The sequence below is a fragment of the Mytilus trossulus genome, chromosome 3 (genome assembly GCF_036588685.1).
Source record: "Mytilus trossulus isolate FHL-02 chromosome 3, PNRI_Mtr1.1.1.hap1, whole genome shotgun sequence".
In the NCBI taxonomy this organism is placed as follows: Eukaryota; Metazoa; Mollusca; class Bivalvia; order Mytilida; family Mytilidae; genus Mytilus; species Mytilus trossulus.
In genome coordinates this window covers 53221621-53248890 of record NC_086375.1, presented here as the reverse complement: position 1 = coordinate 53248890, position 27270 = coordinate 53221621, and the positions used below count along the sequence as shown (strand labels likewise).

Genomic DNA, 27270 nt, shown 5'->3' with positions numbered 1-27270 from the left:
AAATGAGACGTACTTCAATTGAGGACCAACGTTTCCAAGCCAAGTCTCCGTGTTGAAGACCGTACTTTGACCTATAATGGTTTTACAAATTGTGATTTGGATGTAGAGTTGTCTCATTGGTACTCATACCACATCTTCCTATATCTAATATAGTTATTTTTGCTAGATTGTTGTAAATACTTATCTTATAATAATATAAAAATAACCATGTAACCGAAGCATGAAAATATCAATTGACGTGTTGTCATCTTGACTAGATAGTACACTACCGTTCAACCACAGGCCCTAGCAAACTTCTATTCAACCATTAAATTTTGGAACAAAAGTATAGTTAAAGCTTCAATTGGTTTGTAATTTTATATATTAGCATGTCTCTAGTGGCCATACTTAATTCCATTTTTAAATGAACCATAATTAACTGTCCTCGACTGTTTTAATCGTCCAATTAGGCCTTGGACATAGTATTTACCACACAAAATTGTAATGTTCAATAAAATTTATCAGACAGCAAAAAGGACACACAATTTACTATAATAACTATGTTTGGGTAAAACAAATATTAAATCGTTTTTAACTGTTTTTTAATGTTACAAATGACCTTTTCAGGAAATTGTTACTGGTAGGAAGTTAAATCATTATACTTATACTTCTTAAGGATTAACATGCAATCCAGAAAAAAAGGTATAGACATGCAAGCAATAAATTTTCTGTCAGACAGAATGACATTTTTGTCAAGAGTTTAAATTCAATTTCATGTCTGCGAAATAAACTTAATAGTGCTATCTAAATGTCTCCTGAAAGGTATTTGCAGGTCAATATTACTATTACTTTCAAATTTTACATCAGCGTTTTATTGTATAGTTATAAAGTATATCTGAAGGAGTTGTGTTATGTAACTCTGCCGACTCGTTCACAAACTGCTGTAATAAGTCTTGTTTGGTTTCACAACATTTATTTCCACAATTAATCAAAAACGTTTAGTCAGAAACTAGACAGGAAAGATCTATATTGGCATTCAAAAATTACAAATCTTTCCTTTTAATCTGTATCGAAATAAGGTATCCATTTATGAAAAATTAAAATGATTTAAAAAAAAAAAATTTCAAGCCAAATCCATTACGACTATGGTATATTCAGCACTGTCCAGACACCTAGCATGCATTCAATTTAGACCTATGCTGTCTTTTTTCCCACGAAAAAAAAGTTATCATTTAACAGCAATGCTTAAGACTTGTTATCAGAAAAGCAACTACATATACTAGTACTTGATGACTGTCAGTGAACTATTTCATACGTGCTTAACTAACTTAGTCTACAATGATAATTTTTATAACAAAATCTTAGATTACATAATATTTATTTATGCATACATTTCAGATGATGGTAGGATCAATACAACAGATTGACATTGACTTACCAGTACATTGAAGAACACATTGATATGGTTTATAATGGCAAATACAAGAAAGAGGTTTGTGATGGAAGAACATGAGGTAAAGATGTTTAATAGAGGAACAAACGAAAGAGATTTCTAATGGAAGAACACACGCAAGAGGTTTCTGGTTGACGAACACAAGGAGGGGGTTTCAGATGGAAGAACACACGAGAGAGGTTTTAGATGTAAGAACACAGGGAAGGTGTTTTATGTGGAAGAACATCATGAATAGTTTCAGATTGAAAAACACGCGATAGTTGTTTCCTGTGAAAGACCACACGGTTTCAGATTGAAGAATATACGGACGAGGTTTTTGATGGAGGAAATGTCATGAATTTATCTTAATCGATAGAGTCATAATATCGAAATTTAAACTTGTGATGAATACGAATCATAAGGTATAAAGGCTATTGAAGTCTGGAGCTGGCATGGTAGTTAACTGCTAGTAGTCTGTCGTTATTTATGTATTATTGTCATTTTGTTTATTTTCTTTGGTTACATCTTCTGACATCAGACTCGGACTTCTCTTGAACTGAATTTTAATGTGCATATTGTTATGCGTATACTTTTCTACATTTGTTAGAGGTATAGGGGAAGGGTTGAGAGCTCACAAACATGTTTAACCCCGCCGCTTTTTTGCGCCTGTCCCAAGTCAGGAGCCTCTGGCCTTTGTTTGTCTTGTATTATTTTAATTTTAGTTTCTTGTGTACAATTTGGAAATTAGTATGGCGTTCATTATCACTGAACTAGTATCTATTTGTTTAGGGGCCAGCTGAAGGACGCCTCCGGGTGCGGGATATTCTCGCTACATTGAAGACCTGTTGGTGACCTTCTGCTGTTGTTTTTTTATTTTGGTCGGGTTGTTGTCTCTTTGACACATTCCCCATTTCCATTCTCAACTTAACATCTCGTTTTATCAAGCAATCAAACTTAGAACAAGAACTTTGATACCTTACTTTTTCTTTCTGTCAGTTAAACATGCGTCAGACTTTTAAAAAAGGCAATTTCTATTTGGAAAGTGTTAGTACAATTAAAACCCTTTCTAATTCCTCTTTAGAATCATTAAATAATAAAAATGTATGTCAATTAATAATTTTTGTTTGCACATGTGTAAATTGACTATTGCAGAATAATGAATTTTATCAAATTGACAGTAATGTGTTGCATTTGGAAATTGACATTTTGACCTACATACGACAACCGTTCATGGTGGCTGTTTAAAACTCCTCCCCTCAGTGCCAGTCGTTTGCTTCTTTACAAACAAAAAAGGGAGGTTCATGGAAGAGCCAACATAATTGCTCTGCATGCACTTATACACATCGGACATAAAATAAAATACCTTAATTGTTCTAATCAGAATCAAAATATTTGATGCAAGCTATACTTTATTGTAGTTTTTAGGCATTATATTTGTGTTATTGTAGCCCTCACTATCGCTCGGTCAAAAATAATAACGAATGTTATGCCTACCCATGTTAAAACTACAATAAAGTATAGCTTGCATCAATTATTTCTTAATTCCCCTAGTATTAGTTTGGCCTTTTGTGTACCCAATGCAGATAAAGGATGTCAACTTAGGAGCGCTGTTATTGGATGGAATAATGTATTTTTTTTTATCTATGAATAACTGTACAGTAATGTTTATATTTACAATATAAATTTTGAAACCTATTGAAATATTTTCAAGAGAATTATTTGAAAAGTTCTAACACCACATTTAACTGTTTTATTCAGGTTTTTATTATAAAAAGTGGTAAATTTAGAGAATGTTAGTATTGTCGCCTATGGCAGAATAAATAGTACCGTTTACCTACTAGTCAATGGACGTTTAGTAACTATTGTATGCCATACAGTTCATTATAGTCATTAATAAAAACGAATAATGAATAATAATTTGCCTCGTTCTAAAGCTATTTAAGGATTGTCAATCAAACTTCCATCTCTGATATATTCTCTGAAATTTAACAACTGCAGACAGAAAAATTGCAGTTGTGCCCCAACAATCATGAAAGGTTGACAGGAAATTCAAGCAGAAAATGGCGACAAAATTGATATATCTTTCCAGCATTTAATACCCGTCCCTCGCAATATACGTCAAATATTCCATTGTTATTTACGGAATGACAATTCAGTTCCCATACATCAAAAAGACATTTCAATATTATTTTCTGTTTAACACTAAAATTTATTGACATCCAAATTTATTATCAATTTTAGTTAATGAAAGTACAATTTGACTTCTGTTATTACTTTACAGTTGAAATGAAAATCGTAAAATATAGAAATTATTAACTTGAAAAACACGTGATCCAATCGTATTGCCAATTACATTAAATTCTTCGATTCTGCTCGACTTCCCACCTAACTCAAAAATACATTAATTACAACTGATTACAACTTACAGAAGATGCCTACATCTAAAACCCATCTGCTTTTTTGAATATAAATATGACAGAATATTGAATAATTAATTAGAAGACGTATAACAGGATCCGACATTTAGACCCCGACTCACAGCACAGACGAGTGCCTTACTGACCGGAAACGTTTGCTTTAAGAACAGTAACAATTATGGAGAACACAAGCTGGATTCTATTTGCTCTTATATTTACATGTGTAGCATGCAGCACAATAACAAGATTTAAGGTAAGTCATTACTTACTGAATATTTTTCCCGCTTAAATTTTAGAAAAATAGACATTTCATTTTTTTTAATTGATTTGAATAAGTTGATATTTTTTTTATTTTTTTTACATTTTAGTGTCATTATTTCAAAACCAGTATTATAATGTTCTTAAAAAACATTAATTTTACTATAGAAAAAAATCATGTTTTTCTTTCTTTTTTTTTTTTTTTATTCCTAGTTAAAACTCTAAATATAAAAAGCGGCATATATAACTTACAAATTTATAGATATTTATATATCTATCTATATTTAGTAGAGATTTGTTTCTAGAATAATAATTGAGCAAGAGACATGGTGTGTGTGCTACGCTTAGATTACATGGTGAATTGTGGCACTACTAGTACTAATCAGCTTATGCAATATTTTGAATGAGAATTTAGGAGAGAGAAAATCAGATGCTTTTCATTCAAGTTTTTTTAACAAGTACGTCATAAATCGAGTGATTGCGATTCGATTCGACTTTTTTTTCTATAACATTTCGGCTCACTATTAATTGTCACAAAATTGCTGGTCCATTTTTTCTTTCTTTCTTTGGTCACTAGTTGTTAATTGTCTCACTGGTAATCATACCACATCTCCTCAGTTTTAAACTCCCATTAAATGTTTAGAAATAGAAAAGCTCCAACTAGTACTCAGAAGTATTGGCTACACAGGTGTTTTAGAAATATTGCAAAACATTCAAATCAAACCTATTTTAAAGACCGTCTTGCTATGCAATTACCTATGAGTATTTGTTTTGTGCTATCAATTGAATTTTTGAAATACTAAGGCTTTTCTACCTGTGGCATATATAGATTACCTTAGCTGTATTTGGCAAAACATTTAGGAATTTTGGACCTCAATGCTCTTCAACTTCGTACTTTATTTGGCCTTTTTAACTTTTTTGGATTCGAACGTCACTGATGAGTCTTTTGTAGACGAAACGCGCGTCTGGCGTGTATACAAAATTTAGTCCTGGTATCTATGATGAGTTAATTTGGTTATCCAGGGACCACGAATTATAATGTACTACGAATTACATTTTTTTCATTTGGAATGTATGCAGACTTTTGTAAAACCACGCACCACAGTATTCTAAAAAAAAAGGCTTTTATATTTTTCTAGAACCATACAATAATGTTCATATCTTTGTCATATGGTTTCAAAAATCTACAACACAATTTGGAACAATTAGTCAATATACAGTGTATGCATTGGTTTTTGATGTTTTCATTTAATTGCGTGGTTTCTGAAAGTTTACAATGTGGCCATCATGACAGTCACAAAACCCAATTTAAAGCGTTGCTATTAGTTCCAGTTAATTTGAATCCAGTTTCACACACGTTGATTCAAACTTTCAAACCTCCTTGTTTGAACAATAAGTACTGATAACTGCATACTGTTCAGTTGCGACAGAATCACATAGGCCTTGCAGATTGGAATAAAAAGAAAAAAACATAAAAGACAAATATAACTTCATAAGATTCTTGTTTATCCATATGCCTGTCATATAAACCCTACCTATCTATGAAAATGAAATGAACCCTATACGAGGTATGTGTTGGAAGCGCTTTCCTGGAATAACTCCCAACAGGAACGATCAAAACTCAAAATTTAAAAGTCAAGGATTGTTAGAACCGAAACATTTGATGAGGTATATATGACAAAGGGACAACGTAATACACATTTAAAGTGATTAAATAACGACGGTCTTTACGATGAGTCGTATGTTTAAATAGAAGTCTATATCAAATAGGAGAGGTGTTTTTATTACAAGTGAGACATCAATCCACCAGAGCCCAATTTTGACATGAATGTAAGCAACTGGAGGTCACAGTACACGGCCTTCAACAATTAAACAATCCATGCCTATAAAGTTCCAACAGAACAAAATATATCATATTTACAGCTAAGTCGAAACATATGTTATTTGCTAAAATTTACGAAATCTTTCAAAGTTATATTCCGTAAATTAAGATAATTGTTATATGACTAGTTCAATGAGAGGAGAGGCTAAACATACATTGGTAATTCAACTATGGGGAAAATAAAAAAATTCGCAATTACCCATAAGTTTATAAGATGATGAATTTACCCAGTCACTTTGGTAGCAATTCAACAGTTGTTTAATATCCCTGTCAGAAAATCTTATTCATCGAAATTCTATTCAGTACTTTTTAAGGTCAGGGAAAATCAGTATTTTTTTTCGAATAATTACGTAACATATACAGTTTTTTTTTAATAACAGATCAATGTACCAGCATCACAGTATTCCTTTACCACGTGACTTAAAGTATGCATTTGAGAATAATCAAAATCTAAATGCACAAGCACTTGTCTACAAAAAAAAAATACAATATAGGAAAACATTTTCTGATAAAAGTATATTAAGGTTCTATATTGGAGAAAAAAATCTGAGACAAGTGCCTGCGTTTAAAGTCTAAATCAGACTTAAATTCTTTTTTAACTATAGCGTTTATAATACAATGATTACAATTTTACACAACTTTATGACATATTCTTGGTGTAAGATCGTAAATGATTGTTGAACTTTGCAACTTTTACATAAATAATACATTTTTTTTTAAACAGCGTCTTCTTTAAACAGATTTGTAAACATCTAAAATAAAAGCTAACGTGAGATACATACTGCTTTGATTAATTAATTTTTTAGCCAAGTAGATTGTGTAAAACATGTTTATATATGCTCTTCAGATGTATTGGAAACTTCCTTTTGGTACATATGCCAGAATACATACGATGACAATTCAGGTGCCCCGAGACGCGAAGCTGGGGAAGGGTAATAGGTTTGCCGAGGTGGATAATAAACTTGCTGTTGTCCAAAAAGCCAGTATACAAATGTGTATATATTGAAACTATACTTTGATGTTATTGTTGCTATGAATTATCAGAAATTATATAATTCTAATAATTGGATAGTTATGTTCATTTGGGCTCTTTTAATTATAATTGCTATCTATCCTTTGAATTCAGTTCTTGTAAAAAGTTACCAATTTAACAAAATTGAGATGTTTCAATAATGCATTAGTTTGTACTAGCATTATTTTTTTATACATGAAAACATAGTGTTTTTGTGCTTAGTCAAGATCTGATACAAACTTTTTCAACTAATGTTTACTGTTTGGTCTTTTCGTTGTACTTTTGTGAGAGGTTTTAGCACTCACGAACATGATATACTCTGTGTGTCTGTATCAAATCAAGACCAAAAAGTCATATTACACCTAATAATTTTAAAATTAAGCTGTAAGAAAAACATAAATACTCAATTTCATAATTATCATTTATTTTATTATTTTCATTACCGATTTTTAATATGAGAGATAACAAGAAAAAATATGGTTCTTAAAAGTTCAAAAATATCTAATTTAAAACTGTCGCCCTTATAGTGTATTACACGGAGCTTTAAGAAACCTCTTGCTACGACTGTATTACTGTACTCAAGTGTTAATATTTTGCACTTCTAATATCAATTAACATTTCATCTGAACTTTAAGAAACCGTGTTTAATTTACTTCAAAATTTTCGATTGCTTGGTTCGATAAGTCATGAAGACAATGACATTATATTTGATACAAAGCTCAGCTCTTTACGATGCAATATCGGAACTCTGTAATACCAACAATTTTGTTTAAACAAGTTTTATTGCAATATAAAAATGAGGAGATGCAGTATGACTGCAAATGAGACAACTACCACCAAAGACCATATGACGTGGATGTCAGCAACTATAAATAGCCATTCGACCTTTAGCAATAAGCAACACCATACCATATAGTCAGCTATATAAAAGGCATGACAAAATTCAAAAGAAAAAAATCAACTGTTTGATTTATTAACATTATACATTTTCATACCACGACCTCCATCCACGCAGTTAAACTATTAAAACAAGTATATGTTGATTAGATGTTCAAGTTTGATGAATGTTTTTGACGCTAGATGCTCCAAACAAACAATAATCTGTATCAGAATTCATTCGTTTTCATTAAATGAACGGAGAATTCTACTTCGTTTTAATATTACACCAATATTAACAAAACCTTAAGCTTAAACTTTCAATAAAGATCTTCACCGATTTGTAAATATATAAATTGACTGTTTCGTTATGTAATTGTCACTCAAAGGCGTAATTGCATCAAACAATCTCTCTCCTTTGATAGCTAAATAACAATTTCTATCAAACTCGTCATTATCAACGAGAAACTGTGGTACCAAACCTTACAAACTAAAAATATATGTGTGGTGAAGTTTAACTAGTTTCACAAGCTTTGATAAGCACTAAAGAATGTTTGAGTTCAAATTATAACCCTCTTTTAAGGGGATAGACCTTAGTTCAGGAAGATAACTCTTTAAATCAGTTATGCGTTTTTAAAAGTCAAGTATCATCAATGTATTTTAAGCATTTACCTGAAACAGATTGGAAATAGCTTAGAATATGTTCATGAAAATAGTTAACACAAACGTACTGATGATTTTAAGAGTTACTTCCCTTAACCTAGGTCTACCTCCTTAAGTTCACCTATAGATAAAGGCATTTTTAAACGACTATATATTATTTTACCATTTAATAAAGTGTGATATATGTATGACTTGCTGGAGCGCGGTTGTTTGTCGTTTTTTCAGAAGCAAGTATTGTCCACTCGGATGTCGATATTCTAATGTAATCCCCCTTTACTTACCGATGTAAGTTAACATACAATGAATCAAACTAGTAAAAGATAATAGTAAATCAATCCTCATATTTTATACTATAAATAAAGGCAACAGTAGTATACCGCTGTTCAAAACTCATAAATCCAAGGACAAAAAACTAAATCGAGGTAACAAACTAAAACTGAGGGAAACGCATTAAATATAAGAGGAGAACAACGACACAACCATTACACAACGACACAACGGTATAACCATTATACATGTTTGGGTTATTTACTATTATAACTTGACATCACAATTTGAATTTTAAGGATAACGATATCCGTTTTGAAATCCCTTTATTTAAGACTCATACCATTACCGCATTTGAATATTGAATTCGTTGAGCATGCACACAAGGAGCAAACAGTAAAATCACAAAAAAACTGAACTCAGAGGAAAATCAATACGGAAAGTCCATAATCACATGGCAAAATCAAATAACAAAACGCATCAAAAACGAATAGACAAGAACTGTCATATTCCTGACTTGGTACAGGCATTTTCAAATGTAGAAAATATATAGGTTTCGGTCAAAATTAGGTTCTTGGCAGTAAACACTACCAATGATTTCCCCAATTCATAACTTTCATAATTTATAACAGTATGTTATTCCAAAGAGTAATTCTGAACTAAAGGTTATTTGAAATAAGTTAATATTATTAACTTTATGTTATCTAAAATTAGCCATTGTACACATCATGTTATTTAAAATGAGTCATTTATACATTTTATGTTATTTAACTGTTTAAATGAGTCAATATAAACTATAAATTATAAAAAAAAGAGTTAATTTTAGTCTTTTAGTTATCCAATACGAGTCAATATGAGTTTCGAGTTATTCAAAATAAGTCATTATCAAATTCATGTTATTCAAAACATTTGTGATTATAAACTGTATGTTATTAACAGTGAGTCACCATAAACTTAATGTTATTCAAAATGAGTCTTAATTAACTGTATATTATTCCGAATGAGTCATTGTGAACTTCATGTTTTTTGTAATGAGCAACCATAAACTTCATGTTATCTAAAATTTATCCCAAAAGTCAGTATAAACTTTATATTATTTAAAATGAGTCATTGTAAACCTAAAGATATCAAAAATGATTTCGTTATAATTTCAGGGATTTAAAATTAGTCATTGTAAATTTCATGTTATAAAAAATAAGTCATTACGGATTTATGTTATCTAAAATGTGTCATTGTAAACTTCGTGTAACATGTGTAATATAGATTAGTTCACATTATAAAAAAGAGTCTTTATAAACATCAAGGTAATCAAAATTAGTCATTATAAACTTCATGTTATTTGAAATGAGTAACTATAAACTTCGTGTTATTCAAAAATTAGTTATAATAAACTTTGATGTTATACCAAATTCTGCATTATCTTAAAATCAGGAAACTTGCATGTTTTTCTAAAATGAGTCATAAAATAATTTCATATTATTTCAATTGAGTCATTGTAAATTGAATGTTATTTGAAACGAGTCATTATGAATTTAATGTTATCTAAAATGAGTATTTATAAACTTCAAGTTATTTAAAATGATTATAAACCTCATGTTATTTAAGGTGAGTCGTTAAAGATTTATGTTATCTAAAATGAGTCATTATAAACTTTATGTTATTTAAAATGAGTCATTTTATATTTTCATTTTATTCAAAATGAGTTATAGTAAACTTCATGTTATTCAAAAAGTGTTATTATAAATTTTATGTCATTTGAAATGGGTTATAACAAACTAAAAAGTATCTAAAATAATTCATTATGCATCTAATGTTACTTCAAAATCATTATACAATTCGTGTAATTTAAAATGAGTCATGTTATTTAACTGTTTAATGAACTCATCATAGATAACAGGATTGACATTTTGCATTTGCGTCAGACGCGTTTTTTGACTACAAAAGACTCATCAGCGACGTCTGAATAAAAAAATAGTTAAAATGACCTGTTATGATTAACAATGAGATATTATCAATCTCATATTATTCAAAATGAGCTATGCGTTACTTCATTTAATTCAAAATTACTCATAAAAACCTGCATGCTATTTGATGTTATTTACCATGGAGACATTATAAAGCTCATATTATTTAAGATGAGTCATTATAAACTTTATGCTATTCAAAATGAGTCCCTATAAACTTTATGTTATTCAAATTTAGTCTTTATAAACTTTATGTTATTCAAAGTGAGTCTTTATAAACTTTCTGTTATTTAAGATTATTATAAGATTAGTCATTATAAACTTCCTATTATTTAAAATGAGTCATTATGTATGAGTTTTGAGCAGCGGTATACCACTGTTACCTTCAATTATGTCAAAACGAGTCCTTATAAACTTTATGATACTCAAAATAAGTCCTTTTAAACTTTATGTTATTCAAAATATGTAATTAAAAACTCTAAGTCATTTATAATGAGTCATTTTAAACTATAAGTTATTTAAAAGGAGTCATTTATAATAGATCAATGCTATATGTTATTTTAAGATTACATACATAAACTATTCTTTTATTAATACACATACAGTAATATGTGTCGAAATGCGCTTCTGGTGCAAGACAATTGGTACCGTTAATTTTATTATTTAGACTAGTGTTGTGTAAAAAACAGCTCTTCAGTATTGTTACCTTGGAAAATACGGAAATCAGTTGATTCTATCTTTAATGTTTATTTATCTGTTTAAAGATATGTATTTAGTTTTTTAAATACCCAGTTTAATATTAAATGGTAAATTGACAAAATGTGTAACTTCTCAGAAAACCCAATATAATGATAGAAACTATTAATTACTTGTATCAGCCACTAATACGTATAAACTTCTTAAATGTTAAAGTATGAATGGCGACGCGGGAATGCATTTATGACTGGTAAAACATGCATCAACACGAACGTTAAATATTAAATTCATCGCAAATATTCCCAAAAGTCGGAATTAATGTTATCTAACTGAGACTAACCTGATCAAAAATTGTTCCAAGAAAAGCGAATACAGGATTACAATGAATTAATTCAAACCGTGAGAGACACGGAAGTCGCAAAATTTGCAAAAATAAAAGAATGAAATTGAATTACTGTTAAGATAAGAGAGTAATTAGGCTGTCTAAGATTCACATTCGGAGACGTGAGAATACTATTTTCAATAAGAACAATCTCACTTTTAAAAAGAACTACGCTAGAAATGTAGAAATGAATTACACAAGACGCAATATATCTGACTAAATCAAGTAGACGGATCTGTTGAATACTTGTTGAATCTTACCAAAAGATATAAGAAGAGTGACCATGTTACAAAGATAACCAAATTTCCGATAATTCATAAACCATATGATTTACAATTCATAACATGTGTACTTGCTAACCTAGGAGGGTTGTAATGATAAAAACTCACTTGTAATTTACATGTAAACAATCGGCGGGAATGAAATGCAGATAGGCGCAAATGCAAAACGCCGTCGCTTATGCTTATTTTGTGTACTGTCCGAAATGAATGTTAGGTATTCGTTGTTATTCTGTGGTTAACATGTCGAAATTTGCATTATATTAATGATTTATATATTTCTCTGTCCTGAGAGTTCTTGCATTTATTTGTACTCAATGTAATGTAATGTTGTCATTCTAGCGGTATATTAAACATTGCCATAAAGCGAGAGGTTTGGCTAGCAAGCAAACCAGGTTTAACCCACATTTTTTTCTTTAAATGGCCTGTACCAAGTCAGGAATATTGCAGCTGTTATCTAATTGATCGTTTCAATGACTTGTTTGTCGTTTGCTTTTTGTTGCATTTCAGTGTTTCTGTTGTGTCGTTGTTTCCTCTTATAGTTGATGTGTTTCCTCTGTTTGAGTTTGTAACCCGGATTTTTTTCTCTCAATCCATTTATGAGTTTTGAATAATTTGTGGTATCCTGTTGGTGCCCTTATTTGGAACATAACATTCTATCATATCTGAAATGTCTAAAGCAGTCTTAAATGTTTCTCGTATTTTTAATATGGATTAGACCGTTGGTTCTACTGTTTGAATTGATTTACACTAGTCATTCTGTGTACCTTTATAGCTTGCGGTTCGGTGAAAGTCAGGCTCCGTGTTAAGGTCGTACTTTGACCTTTAGTTATTTACTTGTTTATACATTTGGGTGGAGAGTTGTCTTATTGGCCTCTTCTTTTTTTATATTATGTTATGAAGCATTCTCTGTAAAAAAAATCCCCTAATTTGTTCGACCAAATGAAATACCTGGTTGTCATCCAGAAATGTTAATATGCCTAACGATGTCAATGAGTGATCATGCCTGTTCCTTGAACTCTATTGTTTATGCACGCTTATTTTTATTTTTAAAAGTGTTGTTATTAGCAGTTAATATGATCTAAATCGTATCCTTTTTTTCAGGATCCTCTTCCAATGTGTGATGAAAATATCGTGTGTTCAAAGATAAATGCACTATCGTACTTGACAGAAGAAAGGCACTTTTTCAGTTATGTCACATGTCAATGTCCAAGCGGTCAAAAGTGTCCAAAGGCTCCGGGAAAACAAACGATTCTAGTTGAGGAAGGCTTATGGTAAGTTAACAATTGTGAATTAAGGTTACCTTTACAAGTAGTTTTTTTTGCAGCAAATTTTCATACAGTGTTGTTGTAACTCTCTGTGACGATATGACAAGTGTGACGAAGTCATTGATTCGATCCCAAGAAGTTAAAATGTCTTTTTTATGTCTCATAATTCGAAATAAAGAAGAAAAGCACTAATGTCTTGAATAGTATTCACCAAATTCAAGAAAGCTAAATAAAAAAAACCAAAAAAATACTGAAAAAAAAGAAAAATCATAAAAGTGATAATTCAACCATAGTGCACGATGCTATTCATCAGCACACGATTGATATAAGATTAAATAAGGAATAACGGAAAATAAAGATACTAACTTCATGTTTAGACATTAAAAAATAATATAAATTCAATTTGTATTTCACAAGTCAATCATAAGTCATCTTTTATAAAATTAAAGCATCACGAATCTTTCCGACGTCATTTCACCCATTATCAAAGTATTTAGCCGATCTGTTGAATGTTTTATAAACAAAAGAAATGTACATTTAACAAATTTAATCTGTCAACTGCTACATATTGCATTATCATTTATAGATTATGTCCTCCCAAGGTCGCTCAAGTTCAAACTCAGTACCGTTCAACTGAAAGAAAAGTATTCCGTTTTATTCCCAGAAGTATAATTCCTAAAAAGTAAATCGGTTTGATTTTGCCAAGTGAAAGAAATTATGACGTGGAAGACTTTCGTAGTCGATGGTAATATCTGCTTCATTTAACAAACTAAAATAATTTAGAAAGAGTCTTCTGGCTTTTAGGTCCATTAATTTCAAGAAACGCTGATGGTATGTATTTTTTTCTAAACAGAAGACTACTCTTTCACTAAAATAAATAGGATCACCCCTTTGACTTTTAATGAAAAAATAAGGTACATTTGAACTAATTGAATACCACTGATATTCAATTTTTTTCTAATTAATTAAAAATGCACTTAAAACTGAAGTGGGGAATTCCATATTTGTTAGCTAGTTGCAGCCTTAGTTTCTAAGCACAAAGACAAAATTCATCACTTGAAATTTAAATTTTATCATTTTTTTTAACATTTAACACATGCATACATCAAATATACTGCGACATACAGGAATACAAAAAGTTATCAAAGGTACCAGGATTATAATTTAGTACGCCAGACGCGCGTTTCATCTACATTAGACTCATCAGTGAGGCTCATATCAAAATATTTATACAGCCAAACAAGTACAAAGTTGAAGAGCATTGAGGATTCAAAATTCCAAAAAGTTGTGAAGGGAAGGCTAAGGAAATCTATGCCTGGGATAAGAAAATCCTTAGTTTTTTGTAAAAATTCGAAGTTTTGTATACAGGAAATTTATAAAAATTACCACATTATTGATATTCATGTCAACACCGAAATGTTGACTACTGGGCTGGTGATACCCTTGGGGACGAAACGTCCACCAGCAGTGGCATATCGACCCAGTGGTGTAAAAAGTTATCAAAGGTGCCAGGATTATAATTTAGGACGCCAGACGCGCGTTTCGTTTACATAAGACTCATCAGTGACTCTCATATCCAAATATTTATAAAGCCAAACAAGTACATTGATCATTGAGGATTCAAAATTCCAAAAAGTTGTGCCAAATACGACTAAGGAAATCTTTGCCTGAGATAAGAAAATCATTAGTTTGACTACTGGGCTGGTGATACCCTCGAGGATGAAACGTCCACCAGCAGTGGCATCGACCCAGTGGTGTAATACAAACCATATTTACTCATATATGTTGCGTAGTTTTTCAAAATAGGTATAAAATGTACGTGATGATGAGTCCTGAAATACATTGTACAAACACATATATTGTATCGTCACTTGCTACCTGTACGGATTTCTTACATTCGAAAACAAAAACAACGAAATTACAATAAAGTATGTTTATGTAAAAGAAACACATGCATACATTTGTTAGGAGTTTATAAATCGCTTACTATAGACGTGTAACTCTTGTTAATATAAGCAACAGCAATCTATTATTTTCAAATAATTCCCCTCTTTGATTACACGTATATTTCTATTAGTCGGTACCAAGCAAAAATAAAAGTGCTATGACTAAATGTTTTACATCGTTAGCACAATGCTAATCTTCATATATTGGACCCATCTTCTAAAAAAAAAGTAAAAACACAAAAATACTGAACTCCGAGGAAAATTCAAAACGGAAAGTCCAAACGAATCAAACTGTCATATTCCTGGCTTGGTACAGGCATTTTCTAATGTAGAACATGGTGGATTGAACCTGGTTTTATAGCTAGCTAAACCTCCCACTAAATGAAAGTAAGACGTATATCTTGTCAATTGTTCCACTGTTTGTACTTTTGCTCCTTTTATGAGAAAGTTGTGTGCATTTTTGAATGTCAAAAAGTTGTGAAATATTTTTATGAGTTAATTGCATTACAATCCAAAATTCAAAAGTCTTTAACTTTGTTTATAATTTACAGCATTTAACAGTTGTCATAAAGTGAAATCATTTCTGTGAATTAAATATTAAAAGAGATTTGAATTGAAACAGGAAGGCAACAGAAATAATTTCCAAAATGTATTTAAAAAATCATTTAACTCTTTTATATTGGAAAACGTATATGACGAATCATTTCTTTTTGAACATCTTTTATCATGTTTACCAAGGACCTGTTTTAAACCTGATATTATAAAGTTCAGTGAATGTTAAATTTTACATTAGTTTATGTAAGCTTTTTCTATCTGTATTGTAAAAATATACAAAAGACAGACAAAAGATACCAATAGGACATTCAATCTCATAAGTGGAAAATAAATTGACATCGCTTGAACAGAAATGGTAAAGACCTTAAGATAAAAACAGTATACTACACAGTACATGGAAAACTAACAATTGAAGATCATAAACCCCACAAAAAATAAGACTCTTAGGTGCTTCCCAAGGATGTGGAAATTCCTTTCCAAATGTGGCATCCATCGTATTGCTGATGTACAAACCCGGTGACGAATCTAATTCGGTAGCTCACATATGGGAAAATGACAAGATTGTTGATACGACGATTACAACATATCCGTCGTCATCTGTAAAACTTATATTCCATTACGGTTAACCAACTCGTGATGGCATTTAAGAATGGATGTTTTCAGCTTCGACACTTGGAAGTCTTGGTTTAATAGCATCATATGTTCAAAGGAACAAGTTGACAAAAAGAGGATTTAGATATCAGATGTTATATGGTTACCATTGAGACACCTCTCCAAAAGAATATATAAAAAACAACTATAGGTTATCGCACGGCAATTTGTTTCCCATGGGAATGTCGATTGTTCGTTGTGAAAAAGACTCCTTAACGTAAATAAAAGCAACAGTAGTATACCACTATTTGAAACTTATCAATTGATTGAGAGAAAAAAAACAAATCCGGGTTACAAAATAAAACTTAGGAAAACACATCAAATATAAGTGGAGAACAACAACACAAAAATAACACTACAGTTATGTTGACAATCAAGAAATCAAGCATTTTAATAATGTCAGGATTAAGATAATGTTCAGTTTCAATCAGAGTTAAAAAAAAAATCAAAGCATGATTCAACCCTCCCTAAGACAAGATACTTGTATCTACGTTTAAAATTATTTTTATAAAACAAAGCAGACCAACTCGTTCAATTTGTCTAAAGTTTAAAATGGTTAATACCTGTGTAAAGTATAGAAAAAAACAATGTTTTAATACTATGGCAAAATGAAAGATTCTTAAATTCATGTAATCTAACATATCTTTGGAATTTATTCTATTAAAAGTATCCACAACTGTTTAACGCCACCTTTAAAAGATGTCGTTTCAAAATCAATTTGAAGACCGGTTTGGATAGCTAATACAATTGACGTTAATAATTCAGAAAGATGTTCTTTGTAAGTGTCGTAATGATGTATGTTGAATTTCTAAGTGACTTGTCAATACCTAATATATTTACCAACATATCAATCGGCGTGAATCAGATGTTGATACAATACGGAATAATTGGTATACATAAATAAACATTCGACCTGTGAAACCACTGCAGACAAAAAACGGCGATTAAGATGCATAATATGTTTCGAAATACTCAGCAATCCTTTGACAACATAATGTATTCCATTTCTTAACGAATTGTTACTTTATTCGTATGACACAGGCTTTCTATACGACTTTTCATGAAGAAAGAACATATGCTAGCATGTTCTTTTAACTCGCGTTCCGCTATACATATGATGTCCTCTTTTTAAAAAGTTCAATGTTATCATACTGTGCTGAAGGCATATATCCCATCGAACTTGAAATAATGGATAACAAAGATACACTTAAGTCTGCTCCATATCTTGAATTATAATCTAGAAATTGAAATGTGTATGTAGCTACACTACAAATATGAAATTTAATTAAAATAAATAATTCCTTCCGTGAAAACGCAGTAGACTCAAGAGCATATTTTACGACTAAGTAAAAATTGGACATTCAATTACATGTGTTTTCTTGCACAAAGAGTGTATCTTCCTGTTGTTATAATGTACCAAAGATTGCGCTTACTCATTGTTGCTTACAAGAAAACTATTGAACCAAGGGTTCCTAGTGGTAAATTTGAAGACGTTAGTTTTACGTTACCATCATAACTTGTTTGACTGTTATGGAATATCTGTGTAACCATGAATTATAGGGACATCAAAAGTTTAATGTAGGGAAAAAAACCTTAATTCCTATATTTTATCACTGACCCCTACCCCCTCTTAACTGAATTTGGTGGAAAATTGGTTGAACTATAAAGGTATATATAAAATCGATGTCAATTAAACAAAATTGCAGCAGTTTTGATCCCCCACCCCAAACTATATGAATTAAGTTTTTTTCCTTCAGTGATTTTGTTCATGTCGTTCCTAAGTGTTCAAGTTCTCTTTTGTTTTATAATAAATTGTGATATCACCGAATAGGCTTTTCATCAGATTTGCTTGCCAAGACTAACATGACGGGTGTCATTATTGAAAAAGTCTGCTTAAACTTAATACGGAGCGTCCGAAATAATCAAAATTTTTTTTTTTTTTTTTGAAAGACAAGTAGTGTTATATTGGCTGTTATTGGTCCTTAGTTTTTCGTGTTTTGCAATGCTACTGTCCCTTTTTTCGTTATTATTTCGTTTTTTGTTTGTTTGTATTCTGCACTTTTGTTTAATCACCTTTGCAGTTCAAAAGCGTTGATTGAGCAGTTCTTTTTAGTTATTGCATGGAAACAATTGGAGTGCATCGCCCGCCTTCTCATTCGACCGCCGTGAAACCCCAAAACAATAACTTTAGTAAAAAATATGATTAGATATAGAAAATATACATGAATTATCATTGATATGGTTATATTTAGAAATAAACAGTTTACAAAATTTTGAGAATTTTTAAAATACTAAGACTTTTCTACCTCAGACATAGATTACCTAAGCAGTATTTGGCAAACCTTTTTTTTGGAATTTTGGTCCTCAATGCTCTTCAACTTCGTACTTTATTTGGCCTTTTCAACTTATTTGGATTCAAACGTCACTGATGAGTCTTTTGTAGAGGAAACGCGCGTCTAGCGTAAAGATAAATGTTAGTCCTGATATCTATGATAAGTTTATATACATTACTAAATTATCTACGTAGATACAAATTATATGTGCATTTTTATTTATAATAAAATTCGATTCAGTTTTTCTCTTATAGTTGATGTGTTTCCTCGGTTTTAGTTTTTGACCCGGACTTGTTTTCTCTCAATCTATTTATGACTTTTGAACACCAGTGCACTACTGGTGCCTTTATTCACTAGGAAAATTGTCTGTTGGGAACATTTCAATAACATTTTAAGTTAAGTGTTGTTACGTACTGAATAACAGTTATCAATTTCATGAAATTTTATACAACTTCAATTAGGGTAAAATAATGGATTTACATTTGTAAATTGTGAGATTGTGATATCATTTATCATTAATTTGACGAATGTATTTTTTTTTAAGTATTTTATCAGCTTTTATTACCGACGTTTTTTTCGCTTAGAAAAGTTTACTTTTCATTATTGTATAAAAATGCGTTAATGTACGAGTTGATAAATCACACGAATCAGTCTAATTGTTTCTTAAAGGTTATCTCTTATTTCTTTTGTAAATTGGTGACATATTTTTGGACAAACACGTTAATTTGAGATGTGTTTGTTATGTGTTTTGTATAATTTGAAAAAAAATAATTATGTCTAATTGACATTGTTTGTGTAAATATTTAACATTCATATTTCTAAAAACCTTTTCTGACTATCAAAAAGTTAAATCACAAAATACTGATCTTTGAGGAAATTCTAATCGGAAAGTTCATAATCACATGTCAAAATCAAATAACAAAACACATCAAAAACGAATGTAAAAGAACTGTCATATTCCTGACTTGGTATATGCATTTTCAAACGTAGAAAATGGTGGATCAAATATAATAAAAACTAACCAATAATTAAATATCAGATCTAAAGGGAGAAGGATTTCAATACACTGGTATGACGGTAATTGTGTATTCTTATGATGCAGTTTAGCATAAGTATTTAACCTGTACTTGATACTATGTTGCAAACTGTATTGTCTTTACCACCACGCATTTCCTCTGATTTTTCTATTTTGTTAGGCTTAATATCTTCTAGATGAAATATCAGTCCTATTCAAAATTCAAAACGACAAACCTTTAAAAAATAGCAAAATCAAAAGCTGAAACACTTCTTACGATTGAAAAAATCAACTGTCATTTCCCTTGTAGAAAATGGTATATTAAACCTGGTTATATATCTAGCTAACTCTTTCACTTGTATGACAGTCGCATTAACTACTGTTGGTTCAACGTACACAAGTGCATTAGTACTGACATGAACGGTGACCTATAGTTGTCAATGTCTGTGTCATTTTGGTCTTTTTTGGATAGCTGTCTCATTGGCAATCATACCATATCTTCTTTTTTATATGATTAGAATAATATAATAAGACTGCGAAAGAGAAGAAATGATAATTATCTTTTAGTAACGAAAATCAGAATGTTATATAAACCTATAACAAAAATTATTTAGAATTTAATTATCATTCTGTAAGCAATAATTGTGTCTTACATATTTCCTTTAAATCATCAAACTTATTTCATTTGATACAAATCTGAACTGCCGAAAAGTGTCATTATAATGACTTCAAGTTTAAATTCGGATTTGGAGTACATCCGCAGTAAATGTTTGGATAATATCTTTGGATATTAAGATATTTGTTTTTGGGTAAAATTGAGGCTAATATCAAAATTTTGAAAAATGGCAATGTTCAATACTTTTAAACTATGAACGTGTTTGCTTTATAAATATTTTGATATGAACGTCACTGATGAGTCTTATGTAGACGAAACGCGCGTCTGGCGTACTAATTTATAATCCTGGTACCTTTGATAACTATCAATTATGTTTGTGACAATGCGGCTACATTTAAAGTGACATTTATGTACCAGGTTTTCTGATCATGAATATTATTAATCGCTTAACCTGTTGGCGCGGTCGATGTCCTTTTTCTGTAGTCTTTCATGTTTTTTTTTAATTTTACCTTGCTTCTTATATTAGGAATAACTATAAATGGTAAACTGGTTAACTACTGTTGCCTTTAATTCATTAGTTTACTAAGAACCGGTCTTTTGAGTTGTTTTGAAACTGCATTGTATGGAAGAGATGTGAATCATATAAAGATACTAAGAACTCTTAAAATATATTAAATCTTAGTCTAGAGCCATAATGTGTTATCAAGGTCGATGTATTTGATCTTAATATTAAAACCTGCTGCAAGAACATTTGGTCTTGAAGAAACAAGTTACGAAAATGAAATTTCTTCTTCAGTATTCAAAATAGTGGCGACTTTGAATCTATTTAAAGATCGCCAATAACAAAACAATTAATGATTGCAAAAGTTAACAAAAGTGGCATCATTTACAGAACTAAAGGCAGACGTGATCTCAACCTGAAAATCGACATCGAATATTCGGTTGAGACAATAACAACAAAAAAGTGACATATATAGTTTCACATTTCAGAAACCTTTTTAAATATAGGAAGTTGATATACGGCCAATATTCTAAACATATCATGATGCAGTCTTTAAACAAAGATTTCCATTTATTCTTCTAAGAATTGTTATCTGAAACTTTTGAAAAAAAGCTTTTAGAATGGATTGAAAGGTATTATTTTATTTAAGTATGTTCTATCCACTAGTTTTACAATTGGATTGAATACCTTACTGGTTTCCTTTTACATGAATGGTTGTTGTTCCTATTTCTAAATGCACTAAACAAATCAACCAACCAATATATTTCAGTTAATTGATTCCATGCAAATAAAATATCCTACTCAACAGGAATATTCAAGGATATCTAAATCATTTCCACAAAAGAAGTCAACGATTGCGTTAATGCTATTGTACCAACAGTATGAATGATCCATATTGATGGCTGAGATTAAGAATGTGGCCTCAAAGAACATTTATAATAGTGTTTTTATGAATGTAAATTTTTGCACTTGTCGATATTGGGTCATTATAAAAATTTAAAATGGATAGAGAAGATATTCTTCTACACAAGTCCGCATAACTTCATGTTCGACATCATTAGATTTCATTAAGTTACTTCTTACAGAAATCTTCGTTACAAGTTTTTTTGGTTATCTGTTTCTCCTTTTAGTGTAAGACGTTGCGCTTTTCTTTTAACGAATCGTGAACAATATGTTCTAAATAGACAATGCTTATTTCATTGGAGGATTATTGTTTTATATACTATTATAATTAATAAAAATATGATGATAATTTGAAGGTATGGGCTGTGTAATCCCATTTCTGAAATGAGACCCTGTATACCAGGAGAAACAGCAGAAAAACTACATGTTGATATGGATAGAAAAACAAACATACAGGTTTGTATAAAAAGATATTGCAGACTTGCAACATATATTGATGGCATATGAAAAATTGTAACATATATAGATAGCATATCAAAATTGCACAAAAAAGTGACATATAATATTGTGGTATTAGAAAAAAGAAGCTATGTTCAATTAGTCAACGTTATAGGGATTAATTTATGGATATATCATAAAACATGTGCCTTTTCTTGTTGGTGCAATGAAAAAAAAATGAAAATCACAAAAATACTGAATTCCGAGAAAAATTCGAAACGTAAAGTCCATTATCAAATGTCTTTATCAAATATCTCCAGGAAATCCAAAAGTAATGATGAAATGAGTTAAGATTTGAGAAGTCTATAACCTACTTTTTTTCAAATTGTTTTCCCAGAATTCCTCAAATCCTTCACTATCGGAGAGTTAAAATTTAACTTTTCAAAACTCTGTGAAATATGATTGATCCGTATCTGGTTGCTTAAAAACGACAACATAGTGTACGTTTTTTGAAGAAAAAATCCAGAAGGGTTCCGCGGAACCCGTTGTCTCGTCTTCTTTATGAATATAATAAATGTTTTAAGAACTTTAACTGCAGACTATGTAATATTAAAATATAAGTACGTACAGAAAAAAGATACTAGCTTTTGATCATAAACAATCTTCTGTTCAACTTTGGTAGAAATCCATGGTAGTTTAAGACAGTTATTAAAAAATTTAAAACGTCAAGCACAGAGTGAAAATACTGTTTACTGGCAGAAAAAAGTCCATTTGAAACTAAAATAAGGAAAACAGGAATATTTTTTTATTTTACAAAAAATACTTCTGGATACTATCTTATGATCATATACAAGCTTCTATCTAAGTTTGGTAGAAATCGGGGATAGTTTAAGAAAGTTATAAAGATTTCAAAAACCTTAACCACAGAGTGAATAGTTGTGGACGCCGACGCCACCGACAAAGACAACGACGGAGTGTTGGATCGCTTTGTCTCGCTTTATCGACAAAAGTTGAAAGCTCGACAAAAATGGTAAAAGACAACACAGCTTTTTTGCAGAATTTTCAAAGATGCAAACAAAATATAACATACAGCAACGATGAGATATTGCACAGAGTGAAATCCTCTTGAAATAAAGATTATTTATTTATTTATTTATTTATTTATTTATTTATTTATTTATTATTTATTTATTTATTTATTTATTTATTTATTTATTTATTTATTTATTTATTTATTTATTTATTTATTTATTTATTTATTAAGTACTGAAACAAAGACACACTTCTTTCTTTTTAACGCTTCTTTTGAAATGCCAGTTGGAATGATTTCAGTGACATGTGTATGTCACTTCACAAACATCTAGCACCCGGTTTTATAAAAAAAATTGTTATGGAATATACTATCATTTACCAAATAAGAAATGACCTTTCTAAAAAGACGGAGGAATTGTTATAACTAATTTCATTTATATAAAATATTTGCCCTCAAAATATTTTAAGCAGCAAAACCTTCGATCCATATGTGTCATATATAATTGGTTAGTAATGAAAGTAAAGGAAATTCATTCGGGAGAAGCCACAGATGTTAAATTAATATTTGATGAAAATTGGCTCCTGTGTATAGCTATATTTCAACAAGTTCTTAGAATTGTATTTGTGTATATGAGATCTTTAGGGGGTTTATTGAAACCCACAATCAACAAAATATCTAGCTTCTACTCCGAATAATAAATGAATACGATCTATGATACAACTGCCAAAAAAAACCTACGATTTCTTTGAACAACGAACACGATTTGTCCCCACGAATTTGTTACCACTTATCTTATTGTCAAATGCAGAATTCATACATTTACCTTTTAACCGAATGTGATATTGTTATCCAATATCCAATCCTATTTAATTGAAAACGTCATATTTTTGTCGAAGGATCCAATTTCATTTCGTGGAAAACATGATTTCATTATCCCATATTTCTCAGAAAACATGACATCATTATCCCAAATTTCGCGGAAAACATTATTTCATTTTCCCATATTTCGCGGAAAACGTGATGTCATTATCCTATATTTCACAGTAAAAATTACATTGTTGTCTCCTGATTCTGTCGCATTTTTTTTGTATGTGTTAGTTATGCAATTTGACTGTATGAAATGATTGCAGTAAACATAAATAAACTCATCATAGATACCAGGACTAAATTTAGTATATAACCAGACGCGCGTTTCGTCTACAAAAGACTCATCAGTGACGCTCGAATCCAAAAATGTTACAAAGGCTAAATACACTACGAAGTTGAAAAGCATTGAGAACCAAAATTCCTAAACATTACATATCCAAATCTTAAACTCCTTTTTAGAAAAAATAAGCTGAGCTGCATTTATATATATTTCAAGAATTGATTAATTTGCCAATTTCTCAATTACAAACATGTCAGAAGTCCTTTTTAATTGCCTGGTAGGTTTTATTTTTTTTTAAAAAGCAACAATATTGTAGCGTTGTTTAGTTAAAAAAGAAATACAGTAACACTTATAATACATGGCATATAGTAAACGATCAAACTATATTTACAGATCAATTGTATTTGTCCAGCCCATGAGTTGGAAGTATTAGACCGAGGGGAATCGGCAACAGAATGGGTTCGTGCAAGCAAGCAGAGTGGTCTTACTATCCATGAATTGGTGTGCGGTGCTGGTGGTACGTACAAGCAACTACTATTTCCTTTACTCCCTTCCCTTCTGGCAAGGATAATGAAATATTTAATGTTATACACAGCTACCTTAGCATAGGTCCTATTTCTGTCCTAAAAATATGCAGTACTGGAAATTAACTTTTAATATTTAGTACTATTTCTTTACTTTAAAACTATTGTAATATTCAGGTACTTGTATTTTACAGAACTTGATTTGTACTAAATATTTTTGTACAGAAAAAATACAATATTCTATATTTGAAAATCATAACTTCAAGGGATTTTAAATAGAAAAACTTCCAAAATGCTGAAAATGTAAAGGTAGTAACCAAACATCTGTAGTACCTAAATTTCAAGTACAAATAAAGTACTGTAAAATACAGGTAACTAAATATTACAATAATTTTAGAGTAACAAAATAGTACTGAATATTAAAAGTAGATTTCCAGTACTACAAATGTTTAGTACAGAAATAGTAATTATGCAAAAGTAAGTAGCTGTGTACTAGAGTATATAGCACAAATTACCCTTTCGAATCACATGAGATCACTCCCAGTTGTTGGTGGGGTTCGTGTTGTTAATTCTTTGGTTCTCTATGTTATGTTTTATGTTCTATTGATTGTCTGTTTGTATTGGGTTATTTTATTTTGCCTTGGCGTTGTCAGTTAATTTTCGACTAGTAGAGTTTGAATGTCATGCTGGTATCTTTCACCTCTTTTGGGGCTGAGGAACATGATCTTAAATTTGTGATTGATATAATACATCAAATGCTCAGTTAGGAAATAAATATTCCATCGAAGGAACATTAAGGTAATATAAATTTGCTTTAATACTATATTTTTGTCATTTATTTTTCAGGTGCCAATGATATGGAGAAGAGGAAAGGACGAGGTTTTAGGAAGTTCTATTTCTACAAAAAGTAAAAGAAATATACTTTGCAGCATATCAACTCATAAAATGCATACCAAAAACCTCACTGAATCCGTAAATTTTCTCTTTAAATTTCATTGAAAATAAACCATTAGTTATAAATAAAATTTCATACTTGACCGATAGTTTGATGATCAACATACAGAAACATTTGTTTTATTTGAATTAATGTATCTTAATATCACATTTGTTTATTAAAATAAATATTGTGGTTTTTCCCGCTGTATTTTATATGGTCTATACAACTTTGGAAAAGTCTTATGTCATATTCCCTTTGATCCTAGAAGAAAAATAATAATTATAATCAAACATAAGTACCTGCAGTTGTTGGTGGTGTCAATTTTTGAGATAACTTTTTGTTTCAATCAAATAATACTGGTACAAAATATGATTGGCACCTTCCTAAAAAAAGAGAATTCTTTCTTTGTTGGCAATTCAACATAATAAAAAAAGTTTAACTTATAATTCTTCAAACTCGTTTAATGTTTATACTGGTAAATAGGTAATACTAGTTTAAGTTCAGATAAGTCAAATGTGTTTTGTTTATTTGCACAAGGATAGGAACTGGACTTAATTTGTCTTCTTATACAGCTTTGGGGTTTTAAATATCCACGAATGATTCACAACGCCACTAACGTATGACGTGTCGCATTGATTCTGAAAAAAATGTAGTGATTGCTTCTTAATTAGAGGTACATAACTATGAAACAAGATTTGTCGGAATATGACAAGCCTAATAACATAACTTTCTTCGTAAAGACACTAACTACATTTTGGGTGTCCAGTAGAGTTAAGGAGTACCAAATTCTTCATTTTGAAATGAAATTGCAACGATACACAAATGTATTTAAGATATAGCAATTGATCGATGTTCAAGCATCGTAAATTGATTTAGAAGATACAACTACGGTTCCAAACAAAGCTGAAAGAATCGCATAAACTTCCAATGGAGCATAAGCGTCTCCTGCTATCGCTTACATCATCCGCCAAGCGAATACTCATTCAGCAAAATTTCACAATCAGGAATAGAACACACTCAGTTAATCAACATAGTACTATTCCGGTATGTTAATATCTTAGAACACAAAAAAGATGTTGCTAGTATCTTTTAACAAATACGTGTTATTGGTCAATCATGTCTACCGTAATTGACACACTACATTCTATGCATGCTGATTGTACAGACTATAAATTGTTCAGAATGTTTTCCTTAATCAGTGTCGTTAGAGTGTATGATGGTTTTATAAGTGAATTATCAATATTTGATTCACTCTTAAGAAAAACTGTATATCAGGTGCATTTAACATACATTCAC

The 27270-nt window shown here is 30.5% G+C and overlaps 1 protein-coding gene across 1 annotated transcript; it reads left to right on the top strand.

Moving 5' to 3' along the window:
- The first annotated feature begins 3781 nt into the window (after positions 1-3781).
- LOC134709539 (uncharacterized) lies at positions 3782-26102 on the top strand. Its single transcript, XM_063569698.1, has 5 exons — positions 3782-4081; positions 13211-13380; positions 22252-22351; positions 24907-25030; positions 25884-26102. The coding sequence occupies exons 1-5, from the start codon at positions 4007-4009 to the stop codon at positions 25946-25948; spliced, it is 534 nt and encodes a 177-aa protein (XP_063425768.1). The 5' UTR covers positions 3782-4006; the 3' UTR covers positions 25949-26102.
- Positions 26103-27270: the final 1168 nt, after the last annotated feature.